The sequence below is a fragment of the Rutilus rutilus genome, assembly GCF_951802725.1.
Source record: "Rutilus rutilus genome assembly, chromosome: 22".
NCBI lineage: Eukaryota > Metazoa > Chordata > Actinopteri > Cypriniformes > Leuciscidae > Rutilus > Rutilus rutilus.
The window spans coordinates 4,188,715-4,206,829 of NC_140227.1; the positions used below are offsets into that span (position 1 = coordinate 4,188,715).

At 38.5% G+C, this 18,115-nt stretch overlaps 1 protein-coding gene across 1 annotated transcript in view; it reads left to right on the forward strand.

Annotated features, from left to right (window-relative positions):
* timeless (timeless circadian clock) overlaps positions 1-16,009 on the forward strand; it is a 37,648-nt gene extending 21,639 nt beyond the window's left edge. The window contains exons 17-30 of the mRNA XM_084394660.1: positions 292-412; positions 2,099-2,300; positions 4,832-4,971; positions 5,094-5,179; positions 5,274-5,394; positions 5,587-5,669; positions 7,204-7,352; positions 8,425-8,638; positions 8,716-8,784; positions 11,878-11,996; positions 12,130-12,367; positions 13,082-13,124; positions 13,214-13,305; positions 15,374-16,009. Of these exons, the coding sequence (XP_084250786.1) occupies positions 292-412; positions 2,099-2,300; positions 4,832-4,971; positions 5,094-5,179; positions 5,274-5,394; positions 5,587-5,669; positions 7,204-7,352; positions 8,425-8,638; positions 8,716-8,784; positions 11,878-11,996; positions 12,130-12,367; positions 13,082-13,124; positions 13,214-13,305; positions 15,374-15,507 (1,811 nt within the window). The 3' untranslated portion in view covers positions 15,508-16,009. The remainder of the gene's footprint in view (positions 1-291; positions 413-2,098; positions 2,301-4,831; positions 4,972-5,093; positions 5,180-5,273; positions 5,395-5,586; positions 5,670-7,203; positions 7,353-8,424; positions 8,639-8,715; positions 8,785-11,877; positions 11,997-12,129; positions 12,368-13,081; positions 13,125-13,213; positions 13,306-15,373) is intronic.
* The last annotated feature ends 2,106 nt before the right edge of the window (positions 16,010-18,115 follow it).

The following is an 18,115-nucleotide window of genomic DNA, read 5'->3' on the forward strand; positions in this document are numbered from 1 at the left end:
GTCTCTCTGTTGCCTGAAAAGTTTAAATGTTCAGCAGCTTATTATTATTTGAGATTAATATTTTACTTATTTCATATTTTTATTTTCAAATGAAGTGTTTTCCATTATCAATAGTTTTTTGCTTTAGTATCAAAATTCAAATCAATAATCAATACATTTTACTGGTTTTGGTACTGACTAAACATTGATTTTCGGTTTTTCAACCTGATACCATTACAAACAATACTCTATTGTTATTGCCAGTGCTGGAGCAGCAGAGTGATAGATGGACTTTGTCTTTGTGTTGTGTAGGGTCCGTTCCTTTAGATTCGGCTCTGGAGGAAGAGGATGGAGTCGAGTTGGAGGAAGAGGAAGAGCTGGAGTCTGTTGCTGTGTCTGAGGCGGAGTTCAGCTTCTTAGATTTCATCAAGAGGTGCGTGGAGAATTATTTACACTTGCAGGTGAAACTCGAAAAATTTGAATATTGTGCAAAAGTTATAATTTTGATGATTATGGCTTATAGCTTGGATGGGCAACTTCGGTCCTGGAGGGCCACTGTCCTACAGAGTTTAGCTCTAACCCTGAAAAAATCACCTGCCTGTAATTTTCTAGGTATCCCGAGGACCTTGATTAGCTTGTTCGGGTGTGTTTGATTAGGGTTGAAGCTAAACTCTGTAGGACAGTGGCCCTCCAGGACCGAAGTTGCCAGTTTATGAAAACCCCAAAATCTCAGAAAATTAGAATATTACAAAAAAGATTTTAAATACAGAAATGTCGGCCCTCTGAAAAGTATAATCATGCATATGTATATAGTTATATATACTACATATATTAGTTTCACCTTTTAATTTTAATTACTGAAATACACTGAAAAACTTTTGCATAGTATTCTAATTCTAATCATGAGTTTCACCTGTAGAGCAGATGAAAAGTTCATTTTCCCAGTGTAAAACTAAACTTCCAGTCTTGTATTTTCTGTATTTATAAAACCAATATACCAATAATGATTGTTTTAATGCAGTCAGTGGTTCTCAGATCTGTTCCTGAAGCCCCCCAACAGTGCATGTCAATCTTCTTTATCTGACACAAACAGGTCCCCCTGTAGTCAATCATTTTGTCCCTTTAAAACACCATAATTACATTTAATGCCATTTCCTGTGGCAAAAAAATATTCTTCATGCCTTGAATGTAACTCTACACCCCGATATATCTGCCATTTCCAATGAACACATGAACGCTGGGTAATCTCAGATGACTTAATCCAGATATTTGAATCAAATCCGCAAACTCGTTTGAAGAACCAAATTAGCCAGATATCAGTTATCACAGTTAGAAGATCTGGCATCTGTCAAATCATCTCAGATGTATTAAGCGAGGTACGAAGAACGGACCCCAGTGGTGAACCTCAGCTAACATCACAAGATGATGTATGATTCAAATGGAAAAAGCCAAATATGTGAGTTTATTGGCCTTGTTGACAAAAGCTGCTTTTCCACTGTCGGGCCAAACCGTTCTCGTTGCTTAACCGTTCCTTTCTGTGCCCATCTGCCCCAGCCGGGACGGATACGGTTTCATTTTCCACTTTGGGTTTGATAACGGCTGCTCTTTGCGTCAGTTGTGTCAGTCGTTGCCCTGGTTAGCCAACAGTGCAAGTGCAAATACAACTGGAGACGTTCCTTACCGTTCTTAGAGCTGTTCGGCCCAACAATGGAAAAGCTAATCATGCTGATCATTTATAAAAAATTGAGAAAATGCCATTTGATATTGATTTAAAGTAAGGTTGGATTAATCAAGAAAGGAAAACCAAGGTCTAGCTAGGACCAAGGAACCGGACCGGAGCACACAACGTTTTAAATAATTTATTAATGGTACACAATGATTAACGTTTCGACGCCCATGCGTCTTCAGAGTCAAACAGTCAATGTTCAGAATCAAAGTTCAGATCATTGGCCACATGCCTAAATGGGTGTGGTACATCAATTAATCAATCATATACAAGCACTCAGATGTAAACCAAAAAGAAAATAAAAATAATAATAATTAAACACCTGGTTGGATTAATGTTTCTCTTGTTTTTATGTTCCATTAATATTCCATAATTGAAATTTTTGATTGACAGGTTTGCCAATCCAGCTGTTGTGCGTCCATATATGATCCTTCTGCGCTCCTACTCCCAGAACTCTACTCACACCAACCACTGTATCGCACGCATGCTGCACAGACTGGCTGTGGACATGAAGATGGAGGCGTTACTCTATCAGCTGTCCGTCTTTTCCCTGTTTAATAAGATCCTGGGAGACCCAGCAGCGTCCGCCTATCAGGTAACAAACACTAATACTCTCCATTAATGCAGTGTTGTTTTTTCTGTATCTTTTGTAATCCTGAGGTTTCTGTTGCTCAACTGGTAGAGCATAATGCTAACGATGACAAGTTCATTGCTTTTGATGTCTGAAAGCTCTTAATCTCATACCACTGCATATCTTAATGTTAAAGTGGTCCTATTATGCTTTTTCTTTATGTATTATTACATGGCTCTGTGGAATACTTGATTTTGATTGGTCAGTCGAGCCATCCAGCGGTATGTTTTCTCTCGATAACATCCGGTAAAACTGATAACACAGGCTGATCCGGTTCACTGAAGTCTGGGCTTAATGCTTGCTAGGAACTTTTTTTTTTCCTCATGGAAGTTTTGCGCAAAAAAAAATTCAAACTCAAATCAATATTTTGTGTACAGTTATTTAATTATGTCATCCGGTATTGCGGACTCGCTCTCTCGTTTCATACAAACGCAGCTATTGCCATTTTGCGACGATTGTTTTGTATACACTAATGAATTACGAAGATAACAAATAGGTACAATTTTAAATGGTTTAATCTTAAATCAAATCTCTTATCCCCATAATTATGTGGTGAAATACCGTGATATAGTGGTATGACTGCACTGTATCCTTTAAATGTCTGTCTAGTTTGAGCTTGTCGCTTGCTAACATCTGCTCTTTCCGCAGAAGCTTTGCGTTTAAAGAGCTAATAAAATATTTCATGTCTAATAAATTTCGGTAACACTTTATTTTACAGTGTCCTTGTTACATATGTTACATGTACTTACCATAGTAATAACAGTAAATGATGCATAATTGCAGGCAACTAACCCTCAACCTAATCCTAATCCTACCCTAACCCTAAAGTAGGTACATGTAGGTAATTAATATCACTCAGTACTTAAATATATAATTACACTGTAACAATGACACCTTAAAATAAAGTGTAACCTTATTTTCTTATGTGGCAAGTAGCCGTGTAATAAGCGGGATAATGTACATCTAGCCGGTTGTTATCGTGGAATAAGCCTAATCCCCCCGTCAAGGTTTATTCTGTGATATGGATGTACATTATCCGTTACATGTTGCTGTTTGAGCATGAAAGACACTCCAGAGGGAGTTATTCTTCATATCTATATGCAAAAAGGGGGCGGGCCTGGTTCAGTTAGGGTACTTTCACACTAGCACTTTTGGCGCGCACCCGGGTTCGAATGACGTCAGAGTTCGGTTCGTTTGGATGACGTGAACGCTGTCTTCCGAACTCGGGTGCGCACCCGCGAACCGTACTCGAGTCCGCTTAAAAAGGTGGTCTGGGGGTACGGTTCATGTGAACTCCAGTACGGTTCGCTGCTGATATGAACGCAGTCGTACCAAATCACGGAAGTGAACCGCTATTGATGACGCTGTGGTCGTTAGCTGTTTCGTGTGTGTGTGTGCGTGCGTGTGTGTGTGTGTGTGTATACACTTACCTTGAAGAAAAGCGGTGTTGACGCACTGCAAGCAGAGAAGATTTCTGCTTGCCTCCTCTTCGGCGGACGGCCCGCTGTCTTTGGAACGATTTTAGGTATTTTGCGGCAGACAGACGCAAGTGTGTTTCTGTATCTTTTCTTTGAAAACAAAACCAAAGGTTCAAAAAAAGAAGAAAAAATGTGAAGCGAGCAATTCTATCCATTTTGATTCATAGCGGTTACCAAGCAACACGATTACGCGCCAGCTGCAGCTCGATGACGCAAGCGTACCGCGGTTCGGATACAAATAATATAATGTGAACACAGTCCATCGAGGGCAGGGGGACGGGGGAGTAATCGAACTCGGGTTCGGAACAGGAAATCGAACCAAGTGTGAAAGCGCCCTTAGTTAGTAGTGCGTTGGAACTCGCAGTTAAGAGGCGTGACATTTCGCAAACACGCTCGAAGCTGTTGACCAATCACAGCAAACTGATCCAGCCGACCAATCAGAGCACATTGTGTGTTTCAGAAGGAGGGGCTTCATAGAGACAGGAACTAAACAGAGCGTTACTGACAGACTGGGAAGAGAGGAGCTGCAGCAATGTAAAATATGGGGAAATAATGTGCTTTTGAACATTCAAGCATGAAAACCTGTTCCTGTTCTAAACCTGTTTTTTTTATAGATTAAAAATAAATAAAAAATGGTCCCATTTTTATATTAAGTGGCTTTAAGTACCATGTACTTACATCGAAAAATGTGTTAATGTTGTATTGTAAAACACTTTTGCTGCTATTAAGGTGTGAAACGGGTAAAGTTTGGGACCGGTTTGGTGGGATGGGTTGGTTTAAGGTTGGGTTAAGGTATAAGGGAAGGGTCAACAGTGTAATTACATAAATTAATTACTGCTGTAATTACATGCAGGTATTTTCAAAATATAAGTTCAGTGTAAAAACATGTATGTACACAATAAGTCCATTTTATAAAATTATTAATGTCAATGTTAGTACATAATAAATCCACTTAATATAAAGTGGGACCAAAAAAAAGTATATTTAATATACATGTACATGTTTTTGTCCTTACAGGAGCTTGTTACATTTGCAAAATATGTTCTGAACCGGTTCTTTGTATTTGCTGCTCAAAACAACAAAGCGTTTGTGGAGCTGCTGTTCTGGAAGACTGTGGGGGCTGTGAGAGAAATGACAGAGGGATACAATAAAGACGGGTAATTGTGCATGTGTTTAGACCTTATTGATATGAAAGTGGATTAAAGCTCGTATCTTTGAGCTTCATTAAGAGTTAGTGATGTGTTTTATTCACATGTCCATATATATATATATATATTAGAGAAGGCACAAAGAAAAAAGGCAAGTGGACTCCTGAAGAAGAGGAACAGCTTCAGCGATTGTATGAAGAGTACAAGGACTCTGGAGGTAGAGTTGCACCTGTTCACGGTCTCTGTCGTTTGGTTTTTGAGTATGTCGAACAGTCTTCTAAATGATCTGTGTTGTGTTTCTTGTTCTTCAGTGCCTGATGTTGTCGAGACGCTGTTACCGTTGCTGAGCAGCAGCCGCACTAGACGGGACGTGGTGACCCGCATGGTCTCCATGGGTTTGGTGGACAGTGCGAAGGATTTAAAGAAAGAGAGGTACGGTTTTATTTTAATGTCTGAATTGTGAAAGTAAAGACCGGTAGTAAAGTAGAGCATGTAAATGACTGGTCAGTACAAGTGCCATTTGCTCTATGCATCATCAGATTATTATTTTTTTTATTTTTTTTACTGAGAACCTTTACAACCCCTACTGACTAAAACAGTTTTACCCCCCTCTCATTTGATCAGGAAAGGTACTCGTATCGTGCTCTGGACTGAAGAACAGGAACAGGACCTCCAGGCGCTCTTTGAGGAGTTTAAAGACTCTGATGGTTAGTGCAAATTAAGTGTGTGTGTGTGTGTGATTCATAATCAAGTAAAAACAGTATTAAGGATTTTTTTTTTTATGCTTTTGCTTTTTATTTCAAAATTCATTTTTACATTTGAATTATTGAACTCACTAAATAACTCCGGATGTGTTCACACTTGACAGGTTTGGTTTGATCAAAATGAACTCATTGTTAGTACAGTTCAGATGAATAAATGTGAACGCTGCCGACGAAACCTGGTTGCACCAAACAAGACTGGCTCCAAACGAACTCTGGTCTGCGTTGCATTCATATTTCAGTCTAAAGTCCTATTCGGACGGGATTAACTTTACAAGGGTAGATGGAGGAATGCAATTTTACCACAGGACGTCTGTAATATTAATAGCCAATTCGCACAGGATAAGATATCTCAGTAAAACTAGCAGAAGTGGGAGAGTTACTCGATTTGCCCATCGCCGTCACTCCTGTCGTCATGTGTGTATTACGTTGCTTCCTGATATCACGTGCGCAAACAACCTATATATATATATATATATAGGTGTATATATATATGTATATATGTATATATGTAAAACAGTTATGTCCGGTCGAACGATTTATTAATTAACTTCAGATTGGGTTGTGTTGGTAAAAGGCACTTACCTAACGCTAAAAGATGTTTCGTGCCTCTAACAAATGCTGTCGATCTTCTTTCTGATCTGAATGGTGTGTGGAAAACACTTGAGTTTTGCCACAGACTCGTCCCAGCGTCTAGAACGCAACTCAATGCTTTTTCAAGCGTCTCCATACTTGGAAAACCACGGAAAACTACTTTTAAACAGGAAATAACGAGATATTTCCGTACATATTTACAGCGGGTCTATTCGCACGGGATTAGCATTAACTGAGTAAATTTTTCCGGACCTTTTCACTGAAGGCAAAAGTCGCCGTAGTCTTTACTGACACTGTCCATGATGATTACTGAGATGCACATTCGGACGGGACTAAAATCACTGAGAAGCTAATTATAACTTTACCCCACCTCTCCACGTTAAACTAGTCCCGTCCAAATAGGGCTTAACCGCACTAAAGACATCTAAACTAACCAAAACATGATGCGACCCTCAAGAATTACCTGTTTTTTCTTGTCATAGTCGCGATGTTGCCCATCACCGTTCGGCACAGTAGTCAGAACCGCATTGCAAATGCAGCAGATCTTCATTTGTTTGTGACTGGAATTCCTGCCGTTGAACACTAAGCGAAACAGGAGCAAATGTATCATCATCTTGTTTGTTCTGGACCAAAAGAACCAAACTACTAGTTGTGAACATGTCCTCAGTCATTTCTGAGTTAACATCTGATTATTACTGCATCATCTTTCAGTGATGTCCATTTTGAAATGAAGCATTGTGCACTTAAGGTTCATGAAACCTTTGAAATGAAGTTCATAAAATCAGTGTAATTGCTTTCTGGTGGTGTGAAACTACTTATCACATCTCTCGACTCATTGTTACGCCTGCAAAGTCCTTTATTTCTGCTTTCTCTGCTGTTTTCACAGATGTGCTTGGAAACATTCTAAAGCGGATCACAGCCAAGCGCTCACGGGCACGAATAGTTGACAAGATCCTCAGCATGGGGCTAGTGTCCGACCGCAGAGACCTGTACAAGAAGAGACAGCGCGGCGCTACTGGCAGGAGGACTGGAATGGTGCGTCCATCAACATATAAAGCCTGCTTTATTCTCTCCTCGTCCGCATGAGTGCGAAGGTGTGCGCGTGGAAAACATGACACCATCACGGTGTGGGCGGCTGTGCGCGCAAGACCCGATTTCGTGTGCCGGCATCTTTGCAGCACCCAGTTTGCGTTGTGTTATGAAGGGCAGTGAATAGAAAAGTGTTCTCACTGACATGTCGTCATAGCACAAAATGTACAATGATAGAATTATTTCTCCACTACCTTAGCTTTACAGAAATGAAAGTTAAATGACTTTTTATTTTAGGTAAAATACTTAATCAACTACTCTATATAAAATTGCTTTGACAATTTATTTGTCGAGCAAAATTCCAGTAAAAGAGATGAATATTTACATATTTAATTGGCTATATTTTAATCAAATATATGTATAAAAGCAACACTATGAATTTAAATTGATTTCACTCAGTAAGCCTTTAGGTTTTAATGAATTGTAAACATGTCTGAAATGTTCATCTAGTTCATGGAATTATTGAATAAAAACTCCATAAAATACAATAAGGATTAAGTTTAAAAATAGTAACAATTCTGGAGGGCATCTTACCCCAAATTACTAATTTTATCTTTATACTTCAAAATAAAAAGCTAAACTATAATTTTTACTCCACAAATCCCTCAACAAATTGACAATAAAAAAGAATCACTATTTTCCAGAGACGCGAAAGGGTCCCGATGTCACATGCTGAACAGAAACACAAAATCCTATTTCACTTGGTCTCCTCAAAGTTGTGGATTTTCTCCTTAGTTGTAAAGGTTGAGAGGTTCATCTATCACTGTTTTCCATGTTCGTAGAGTTAGTTTCTGGAGTAAATATATAGGCTATAATCGGTGTGTTTACACAGCTTTTTTTTAAATGGCGGGTACTGGTGGTCCACGTGCGTTTGGCCAATCCGCGTACACTAATGTCACAGATAGTTCTTATAGTGCTGGTTTAGACCCGACTCTGAAGCAGGAGATAAATTAGTTAGCCATTAGTTCTAGGAACTATGAAAAGGTTCCTCATATATATGTGTGTGTGTGTGTGTCAGACAGAGGAAGAGTTCTTTGATGTGGCTGGAGAGTCCCAGGAGAAGGACATGGACACAGACGAGGAAGAAGAAGAAGAAGAAGATGATGATGATGAAGACAATGAGGATCAAACTGCCCACTCAGCCAAAGGAGGACAAAAGAGCATGAGTAGAAACATTTCTTCAGAGAAAATCCACAGTCTGAGAAACATGGTCCAGACTTTACAGCAACAAGGTACTTGATCAGGCATGATTATGAAGGGCTTTCTGAATAAAGACTGAGATAGTTACTTGCATTTGGTTTGTTAACAGGTCTGTCAGGGCCTGTCCTGTGGCTCCAGAACTGCCTCAACAGAACGGCTGATGACCGTGAGGAGGATGGTGAGGACGTAAAACATTGATTAAAGCTCGGTTACTCCTGCTTATGATTGAGGCTAGAGAATGTAAAAGGTTTTCCTTTTTTTTGTCATTAGCTGATCACATGCCTGCTTAGCACCGTTCACCCTTAGCACCGCCTCTCGTGCGGCGCCCTAGACAGACACACGTGTTGACTGTGCCACAGGTCAGCTCTGTGTCCATTGTAGCGTGTCGCATCACACTGCCCCATTCGCATTGACCTGTTTAATCTTAAAGGTCTCAACGCAGTGAATTTTTGCTTGTTTTTCTATAACAGAAGCTGGTTTTCTTTCCCCATCTAACATATCAGTCATGGTCCCACACCGGCTAAACACCCTCTGGCTCCGTCTGTTACAGGAGCATATCATTTGAGCTGGAAAGAAAATGACGGATTTGAGCGGATCACACTTAATGTTTAGATGGTGCCTGGTAGGCACAAACACTTGGATATGCTCCTAATAATAGCTCACATTTATCTAGGTTAACGTTAGAGCAAGCAGATGTGTAAAGTTTGGATTTCCTGTCCGATATACTGTAATTACCACAAAGACCCGCCGGTAATGATCCATCCCTAATGGACTTCCTGTAGGTTTTTTTTTTTTTTTTCTCAGACTAATCGACTAATACAATTTTGGTCGACTTAGCCTCTTCTAGTCGACTAACGTTTAACGTTTGCGCTCTGGATAACATCAAATGTTTCTATTTACAATGTGTTTTGCAGCGGTGAGCAGCAGTGTAGCCAATCACAGACGTGTTAGTTGATCTCTTGAACGCAGTGGCCAATCTGAAGTGTTTAATTTAGTCAGAATCCAGTCACCGGTCAAACACCAGAGTTTGCGAATCCTGTCATTAACAAAGTGTGTAGACACAGTACAAATAAGATATTCATTGTGCAGTGTAGACAGCTTCATTGATTATAATGGAGGTTTGTGAGATCGAAATCAGCGAGCGACTGCTTTTTAGAAATTGTAAACTTTCTAGGCTGTATATAATCCATTCATTATTTGAATAAAAGTCGACACATAACAGTAATTAAACACATAAAGAAATATAAACAACATTAAAAACTTGATTTTGTCTTTAAGGCCTTCCAAACTCAATGTTTTCAAAACGCTGATGTACAGTACTGTGCAAAAGTCTTAGGCATGTTAATATCCTAACCAAAAAAATAAAAATAAATAATGGTTTTAAATCAGTTATTTATATCTTTTGCTGTAGTGTGTCAGTAGCAGAGGTGTCAAAAGTATTCACATTCATTACTCAGGTAGAAGTATAGATACTAGGGTTTAAATGTAGAAATTGAAGTATCAACTCAAGCTTTTTACTCAAGTGAAAGTATAAAAGTACTTGTTTCAAAACTACTTAAAGTATAAAAGTAAAAGTAATGTAGGGAAAAAAAATGCAATTAATTCTTTCTCTCTCTCTCTAAATCAATATTTGACGCGATTTGCCCCGATTTCTCCCTCGCTTACCGCATCTAGGTTCCCTTCGGAGGAGTTTTGGCGCTTCGCACAACCAAATGTGACTACAGCCTCTCACAAGTTAGAAAGAAAACACAACGCCAATCAGTTTAGCGATGTGAATTCAGGAGGCGGGACAAACTAAACCGTTTGTGTAATTGGCCAATTTTTCTTTTTTTTTTACGACGACAAGCCGGAATGAAAACAAGCCGAAATTAAATAGGAGTAACGAGGCTATTTTTAAAATGTAAGGAGTAGAAAGTACAGATAATTGCGTGAAAATGTAAGGAGTAGAAGTAAAAAGTCGTCTGAAAAATAATTACTCCAGTAAAGTATAGATACCCCAAATTTCTACTTAAGTAAGGTAACGAAGTATTTGTACTTCGTTACTTGACACCTCTGGTCAGTAGGAAATATCAGTTTACATTTCCAAACATTCTTTTAGCCATTAATTGTAATAATCCAGTGAGATTTGTGTATGCACAAGGAGTCTGACAACAGCCGGTATGATCTGATCTCACCATCATCGAGTCCGTCTGTGATTACAGGAAGAAACTGAGAAAACTGAGACAGACTAAATCCAGAAGAACTGCGGGAACGTCTCCGAGACGCTTGAAGAAACCTTCCTGCAAAGAAGAACTATGCGCAAGTGTACCTGGACAAAAGCCGTTTTAAACGCAAAGGGTCGTTACACCAAATATTGATTTGAATTAGTTAATAGAAGTTAAATCATAAATAAATTCAATTTGTGATTTTATTTTTGAAAGCATTCTCACTTTACAGCATTTTAACACAAGTGCCAGAGCTTTTCACAGCACTGTAGCTTTGCAGGAAGGTTTCTTCAAGCGTCTCGGAGACGTTCCCGCAGTTCTTCTGGATTTAGTCTGTCTCAGTTTCTTCCTGTAATCACAGACGGACTCGATGATGGTGAGATCAGATCATACCGGCTGTTGTCAGACTCCTTGTGCATACACAAATCTCACTGGATTATTACAATTAATGACAAAAAGAATGTTTGGAAATGTAAACTGATCATATTTCCTACTGACACACTACAGCAAAATATATAAATAACTGACTTAAAACCTTTTTTTTTTTTTTTTTTGGTTAGGATTTTAACATGCCTAAGACTTTTGCACAGTACTGTATATAACGCTATTCATAAATAAAATTAAACTAATTTGCAGAAAGAGCATTTTGAAATTTACTTTGCGATGTGACTGCTTTCAGGTTCAGTATAAACCAGCTGGATGTACATTATCCCGCTTATTACACGGCTACTTGCCACATACTGTAAATAATTAGACACAAAATATTGATTTGAGTTTAAATTGTATTAGCTCATTAAAATGCAAAGTGAAGAAACCAGACAGGATCATTTACAGGTGTCCCACTTATTACATGACTTTTCACCATATAAATAATGACATGGACATAAAATATTGATTTGAGAAGAAACCGTAAAAAAAAAAAACCTGTTTATTAGCTTACAATCCATTACACTGTGCAAAACAATCATTCTAGCAACAACAAACACTTCAGCAGTATTACTGTAGGCCTACTGTAAGCGTTTCAGAGAGCTGTATAGTCATTTAAAATATGGCATCTCTTTCTCCAGGTGTTTCTCATCCTGTGGCACTGGTTCCTCTGACAGAGGAGAACGAGGATGCCATGGAGAACAGGGCTTTCCAAAAACTCCTGTGCACAGTTGGCATCCGCGCACCCTCTGACGGACAGGTTGGGCTTCTTTGTCTCTCACTCTCGGCCTCTCACTTATATAGTCTATTTCTCAATGCTTCCATATGATTATAACAGCGATGATTTGAAAACACTATACCTGCTGTCTTCACATCCGATCTGCATCCATCAGGAGTCTTTCTGGAGGATTTCTGCCAGTCTGAGTGTTGATCAGCTGAGGAAACTAGCAGCGTCTCTGGACCCGGTTGAGACAGAAGCTGAAGGGGAGTCTGAAGGAAACCAGGACACCAGTCGGGCTGTTGAGATGGAGGAGGATGATGATGATGAGGATAACCAAGAGCAGAGAGCTCAAGCACTGAGAGCTTTGCTGTTGTCTCGCCAGAGGAAACACACCTCTGCTGAATCAAAGGGTGAGTGTGATACATGTTCACTTCTTTCATGCCCTGATTAAACGTGCACAGTTTTTTACTTCCATCTTCCTAAACTTCTGAAACTTGTATAGTTTCATGTGTCATTAATGTTAATCAAAGAACAAAGGAAAAATTAAATCACTCACTAATATTGACTGAATAACTTTAATAATGATGAATCTATAATCTGGTTAAAAGCAAAACTATGTAGTATTTTTACACTTGATTTCAGTTTCTTCAGTATTTATTTGTGCTATTGCTAATTTGCTTATTTGTTGTATTGTACTACTGACGGTATACTTTAAAAATGTTTGAAATTTATATTAGTAGTTCTTTAGACTGCTGATTTTTGTTCATGGTATTCAGCTGCAACTGAATGTTTTGCAAAAAGACAGAATAAATATCTATGTTTGACTTTTGTTTTGTTTTTACCATATTGGAATTGAAACTGGGAATCAATAATAACTGAAATTGCTAAAATTCAAACGATACACAACCTATTGGTCAAGATATGACCTTTTAAACTACTTTGCCTGAAAACATCACTGGAATGCTATATTGAATCAAACGTTCTGCCATCGGTGTGCTTGGCCCCATCATTGCTGCTTGCGATGAAATGTATTGACTGTGCGATTAACTAAAATGACTATCATGAAGTATTTACTTGGTAATTGCCAATGAATCCATTTAACTGACTTTCCCTGTCTTTATAAGACTCTCCATCATGTGAGGGCGTTTCTGATTCGGTGGAACCAAGGTTAGTGCCAGTATTGATGGAAACTCTTCAGTGACTGAAGTTTGTGAAGGTTTTATTGTATAGGGTGATTTTATTGATTTGTGTTCCAGTGATCATATAGAGAAGAGAATCTCAAAGAAGAGAAGCAGAGTGTTGGATGATGATGATGATGAAGATGATGATGATGATGATGACCAGAGAGGTAATGAACAACATCTCAAAAGCTTATCTAGAATTTCTGCAAAGTCTTTGATATATATTTTTTTTTCATAATTAGATGCATGTTATGCATATGCAAATAAAAAACAAAACAAAAGGTTGAGTGGTGTGGAAAATAAAGTTGTGGCACGATTTGCAAAGTTACCACAAATTTGGTTTTTGCTTTGTCATAATGAGGTATGATCTAGATTTTTGTGAATAAAGGGGAATGAATACAGAGTTACTGCACGTCTTTAAAAAGTCTTGCACATAGTGCCCTGCAGTGGTAAATGCAGTGACTTTTTAAACAAAATGTAAGATACGTCTTTTAAGCGGTTTGTGAAATTCTGAATAGTGCTAAAAATAAATAAAAACATCTAAAGCAGTTTCATGCTGCAGTTTATCTGTAAGAGGACGATTGATGTATTTCATAGTCAGTGAATGAAGCTGAACAATATTAACTGTTAAGTCAATGAGCGTGTTTACATGCACACCGTTACACTGATAACTCCCAAAAATCAGCTTATTGAAATAATCTGTTGTCCTGGTTTACATGCAAACCAATAACCCGGTGAAGCAAGTAAACCACCTTTACTAAAGGGGTGATTGAAAATAACTTAACTTTTCTAACTTTAGTTAGTGTGTAATGTTGCTGTTTGAGCATAAACAACATCTGCAAAGTTACGATGCTCAAAGTTCAAAGCAAAGGGAGAGATTTGCTTTTAAAGAAATCGCTTTTTAAGGACTACAACAAACGGCTGGTAGAGACTACACGACATTCCTCCCGGGTTAGTGACATCACCAACCCTAAAATGTACATAAACCCCGCCCCCGGAAAGTTTGTGAAATTTTCAGTGCATGTCTGTGTGAAGTAAAAGGACATGAGCTCTTGAAGCTCCGCCCCCTGTGCTGGGAGCAGCAGCTCATTTGCATTTAAAGGAACAGACACAAGTTTTTGCTCACCCTCAAAAAGTGACAACTTTAACATGCTATATAAAAATATCTGTGGGGTATTTTGAGCTAAAACTTCACATACACACTCTGGGGACATCAAAGACTTATTTTACATCTTGTGAAAAGGGCATTATACCCCCTCCCTTTAATAAATTAGGTTATTTCCCAATAGTGACATCAAAATCTAACCATTGGTGTATCTTACTCAGAGTATTCCATTGGGTACGCCTGTTGTGATGTTAAATAAAGCATTAAAACCAATGCGTAATATTCCAAAATGTCAGCTCACAGACTCATGCAGTTATAGATTTTTGATTGTACCCCTTCCACTTGGGCTGCATGAGAAGAGAACACATATGTATCATTTCTTGGGTCAAGAAAGACTCTGAGTTTGCAGTATATGTCCTCCTCCTCTACATACTGTGTGGATGTGTTTAAATCCACAGTAAGGATGCTTTCCTGTCACATATCGCACATGCGCACTTCTTGCGTATTTATGAATGAACGGCTCGTTTTAAAATCTTCCCGGTCTACTGACGTTTAAGACATCTGCTTTAAGCATTACAATCCTCATGATAACTTTCGTTAACTTTACATTAAGTAAATCCACTTCAAAAGCGAATTACTCCTGGACAGCAGTGCCATAGAAATATACAGAGCGACCGCAAAAACGAAAGTTCAAAGACACTATTCTAAAGATGGCCGCGCCCTTGTTTCTCTGGTGCATAACGTCTATAAGATCATTACAAATCACATGTATGTAGACTATGACGATGACACCTATTGAATCGTAGGCTACGACATAAGTTAAAATAGAAGAATAAAACACCATCAGCATGCACTAGTAAACAAATAGAGCAAAATGAATTGCATTTTGGCAATTGTGGTTTTAAATGTGAAAGAGGAGACTCTGGTTAGGGAAAGGAGGAATATTATAGTTTGAGGAAAGTAGTTTTGAGTTGATCAATACGCCATGTTGCATTTTTATTGGCTAGTCAGATTGCAATAAGTCTTGAATTTGAGCAAAATCAGTTGATGGATATTATTTATCCCACAGGAAAAGCACAGTGAATTCCTCCCATGCATGCTGGTGACACTATCTTTTGTCTCTCTCACAGATATTTCAGATGTGGATCCGTTATCCAGGAGGAAGTTTGACAGAAGCCTGGATTCAGACCGGGAGAGTCCTGCAGCCCCAGCGAAACGCAGATACAAGAGAGTGTTGAGTGATGAAGAGGACGAGGATGACTAGACATATTAACAGCGCCGGACTATCATAATTTGCTGCTTTTTCTCTCTCTCTCTTTCATTTTAAATGTTAACTATTACCAAGTCCTCAATCTATCCTTTTTCCTGAAATTGTGTAGTTACCTTAAAAAAAAAAATGCTGACCATATCTGTGGTGTTTTACTATTTTGAGAAATCTTTTCATTGATTGTGTTGTACATTTCACATGCTTTTTGGTTTAGTGATATTTGAACTTGATACACCGGCATTCTCACTTTTTTGGTTTAATTTCTAATATTTTCCTCTTTTCTATTTTAGTGCCTGCAAAACAAACAAAAATTGGTGTCATTTGAATGTCATTGATGTAACTTGATGTCATTGAAAATGTACGCCTTTAAACGCAGCGTCGCACATTTCTATAGGCTTTTGGCACAGTGTTCATAATTGTGACTTGTCCTTATACAAAGAAAATTTTGCTATTATAAGGTAACAATCTTTGTATGTTAATAAAAGTTTCCTGAACTTGATCTTCCTGATGTTGTACGCTGCAAACCTGCGTGATCTTGCCATCTATACACTAAATGTATACTTTTATCTCATGAATTAGTCTCATTACAAAACAAATTCAAAAATAAAAAATTTAATGTTAGCATAAAGACAACGAAACCATCAGGGGCTAAAGCTACAATTAAGTTGGCACTTTGGCGTAAGGAGCTCAAATTATGTTTTAACCAACGTCAGTAACTGTATAGCCTTCTGGTGCTCCGGTCATTTTTGTCCGAAAAATTTTACGTTTTTATGTTATTTATTTTTTACTTCATCGGAATGGTACGAAACTTGGTAAAGGTTTTGGCACTTACGTGAACACACAAAAAAAAATCATGGACATGATTCGAAAAGGTTAAATGGACCTGAAAAAAAGTCACTCTTGTGCTCCTTGTGGTCAAAAATGAGCGCAACGAAAATGAATAGGAGACGAATTTCATCTAGTGGAAACTTTCGGTACTGCGGCCAAATTAAATCTTACAGAAAGCTCATTTTTTGAGATATCAAACTCAAATTTGGAACAACTTGTTTAGATTTATGGCTTTGATTTTCTTGCAGTTTTAGAGTAAAACGTGTTTTTGAAAATATATATTTCATATAAAAATTGAAAATAGTTTTTTTGTACATTTTTCATAACAATAAACGTAAAGTTCTGTAACTTTTAAATGCACTTTTTTAAACGTTTTTTTTTTTCACTTCAGAAAGAATTTATCAAGTATCGTCTTTGAAAAGAGATCAAATTTAAGCCTGTGCTCTAAAGTATTCAAGATTTACGACAGTTTAAGTTGGAAATTAAATTTTCAGGTTTATGCTAATAACGTGACCACGTTTTATGGTACCATAAAATCCCCTAAAAATACAAAATATTAAATAAAAAAACATTATAAAACTAAAATATACACTCACCTAAAGTATTATTAGGAACACCATACTAATACTGTGTTTGACCCCCTTTCGCCTTCAGAACTGCCTTAATTCTACGTGGCATTGATTCAACAAGGTGCTGAAAGCATTCTTTAGAAATGTTGGCCCATATTGATAGGATAGCATCTTGCAGTTGATGGAGATTTGTGGGATGCACATCCAGGGCACGAAGCTCCCGTTCCACCACATCCCAAAGATGCTCTATTGGGTTTAGATCTGGTGACTGTGGGGGCCATTTTAGTACAGTGAACTCATTGTCATGTTCAAGAAACCAATTTGAAATGATTCGAGCTTTGTGACATGGTGCATTATCCTGCTGGAAGTAGCCATCAGAGGATGGGTACATGGTGGTCATAAAGGGATGGACATGGTCAGAAACAATGCTCAGGTAGGCCGTGGCATTTAAACGATGCCCAATTGGCACTAAGGGGCCTAAAGTGTGCCAAGAAAGCATCCCCCACACCATTACACCACCACCACCAGCCTGCACAGTGGTAACAAGGCATGATGGATCCATGTTCTCATTCTGTTTACGCCAAATTCTGACTCTACCATCTGAATGTCTCAACAGAAATCGAGACTCATCAGACCAGGCAACATTTTTCCAGTCTTCAACTGTCCAATTTTGGTGAGCTTGTGCAAATTGTAGCCTCTTTTTCCTATTTGTGGTGGAGATGAGTGGTACCCGGTGGGGTCTTCTGTTGTTGTAGCCCATCCGCCTCAAGGTTGTGCATGTTGTGGCTTCACAAATGCTTTGCTGCATACCTCGGTTGTAACGAGTGGTTATTTCAGTCAAAGTTGCTCTTCTATCAGCTTGAATCAGTTGGCCCATTCTCCTCTGACCTCTAGCATCAACAAGGCATTTTTGCCCACAGGACTGCCACATACTGGATGTTTTTCCCTTTTCACACCATTCTTTGTAAACCCTAGAAATGGTTGTGCATGAAAATCCCAGTAACTGAGCAGATTGTGAAATACTCAGACCGGCCCGTCTGGCACCAACAACCATGCCACGCTCAAAATAGCTTAAATCACCTTTCTTTCCCATTCTGACATTCAGTTTGGAGTTCAGGAGATTGTCTTGACCAGGACCACACCCCTAAATGCATTGAAGCAACTGCCATGTGATTGGTTGATTAGATAATTGCATTAATGAGAAATTG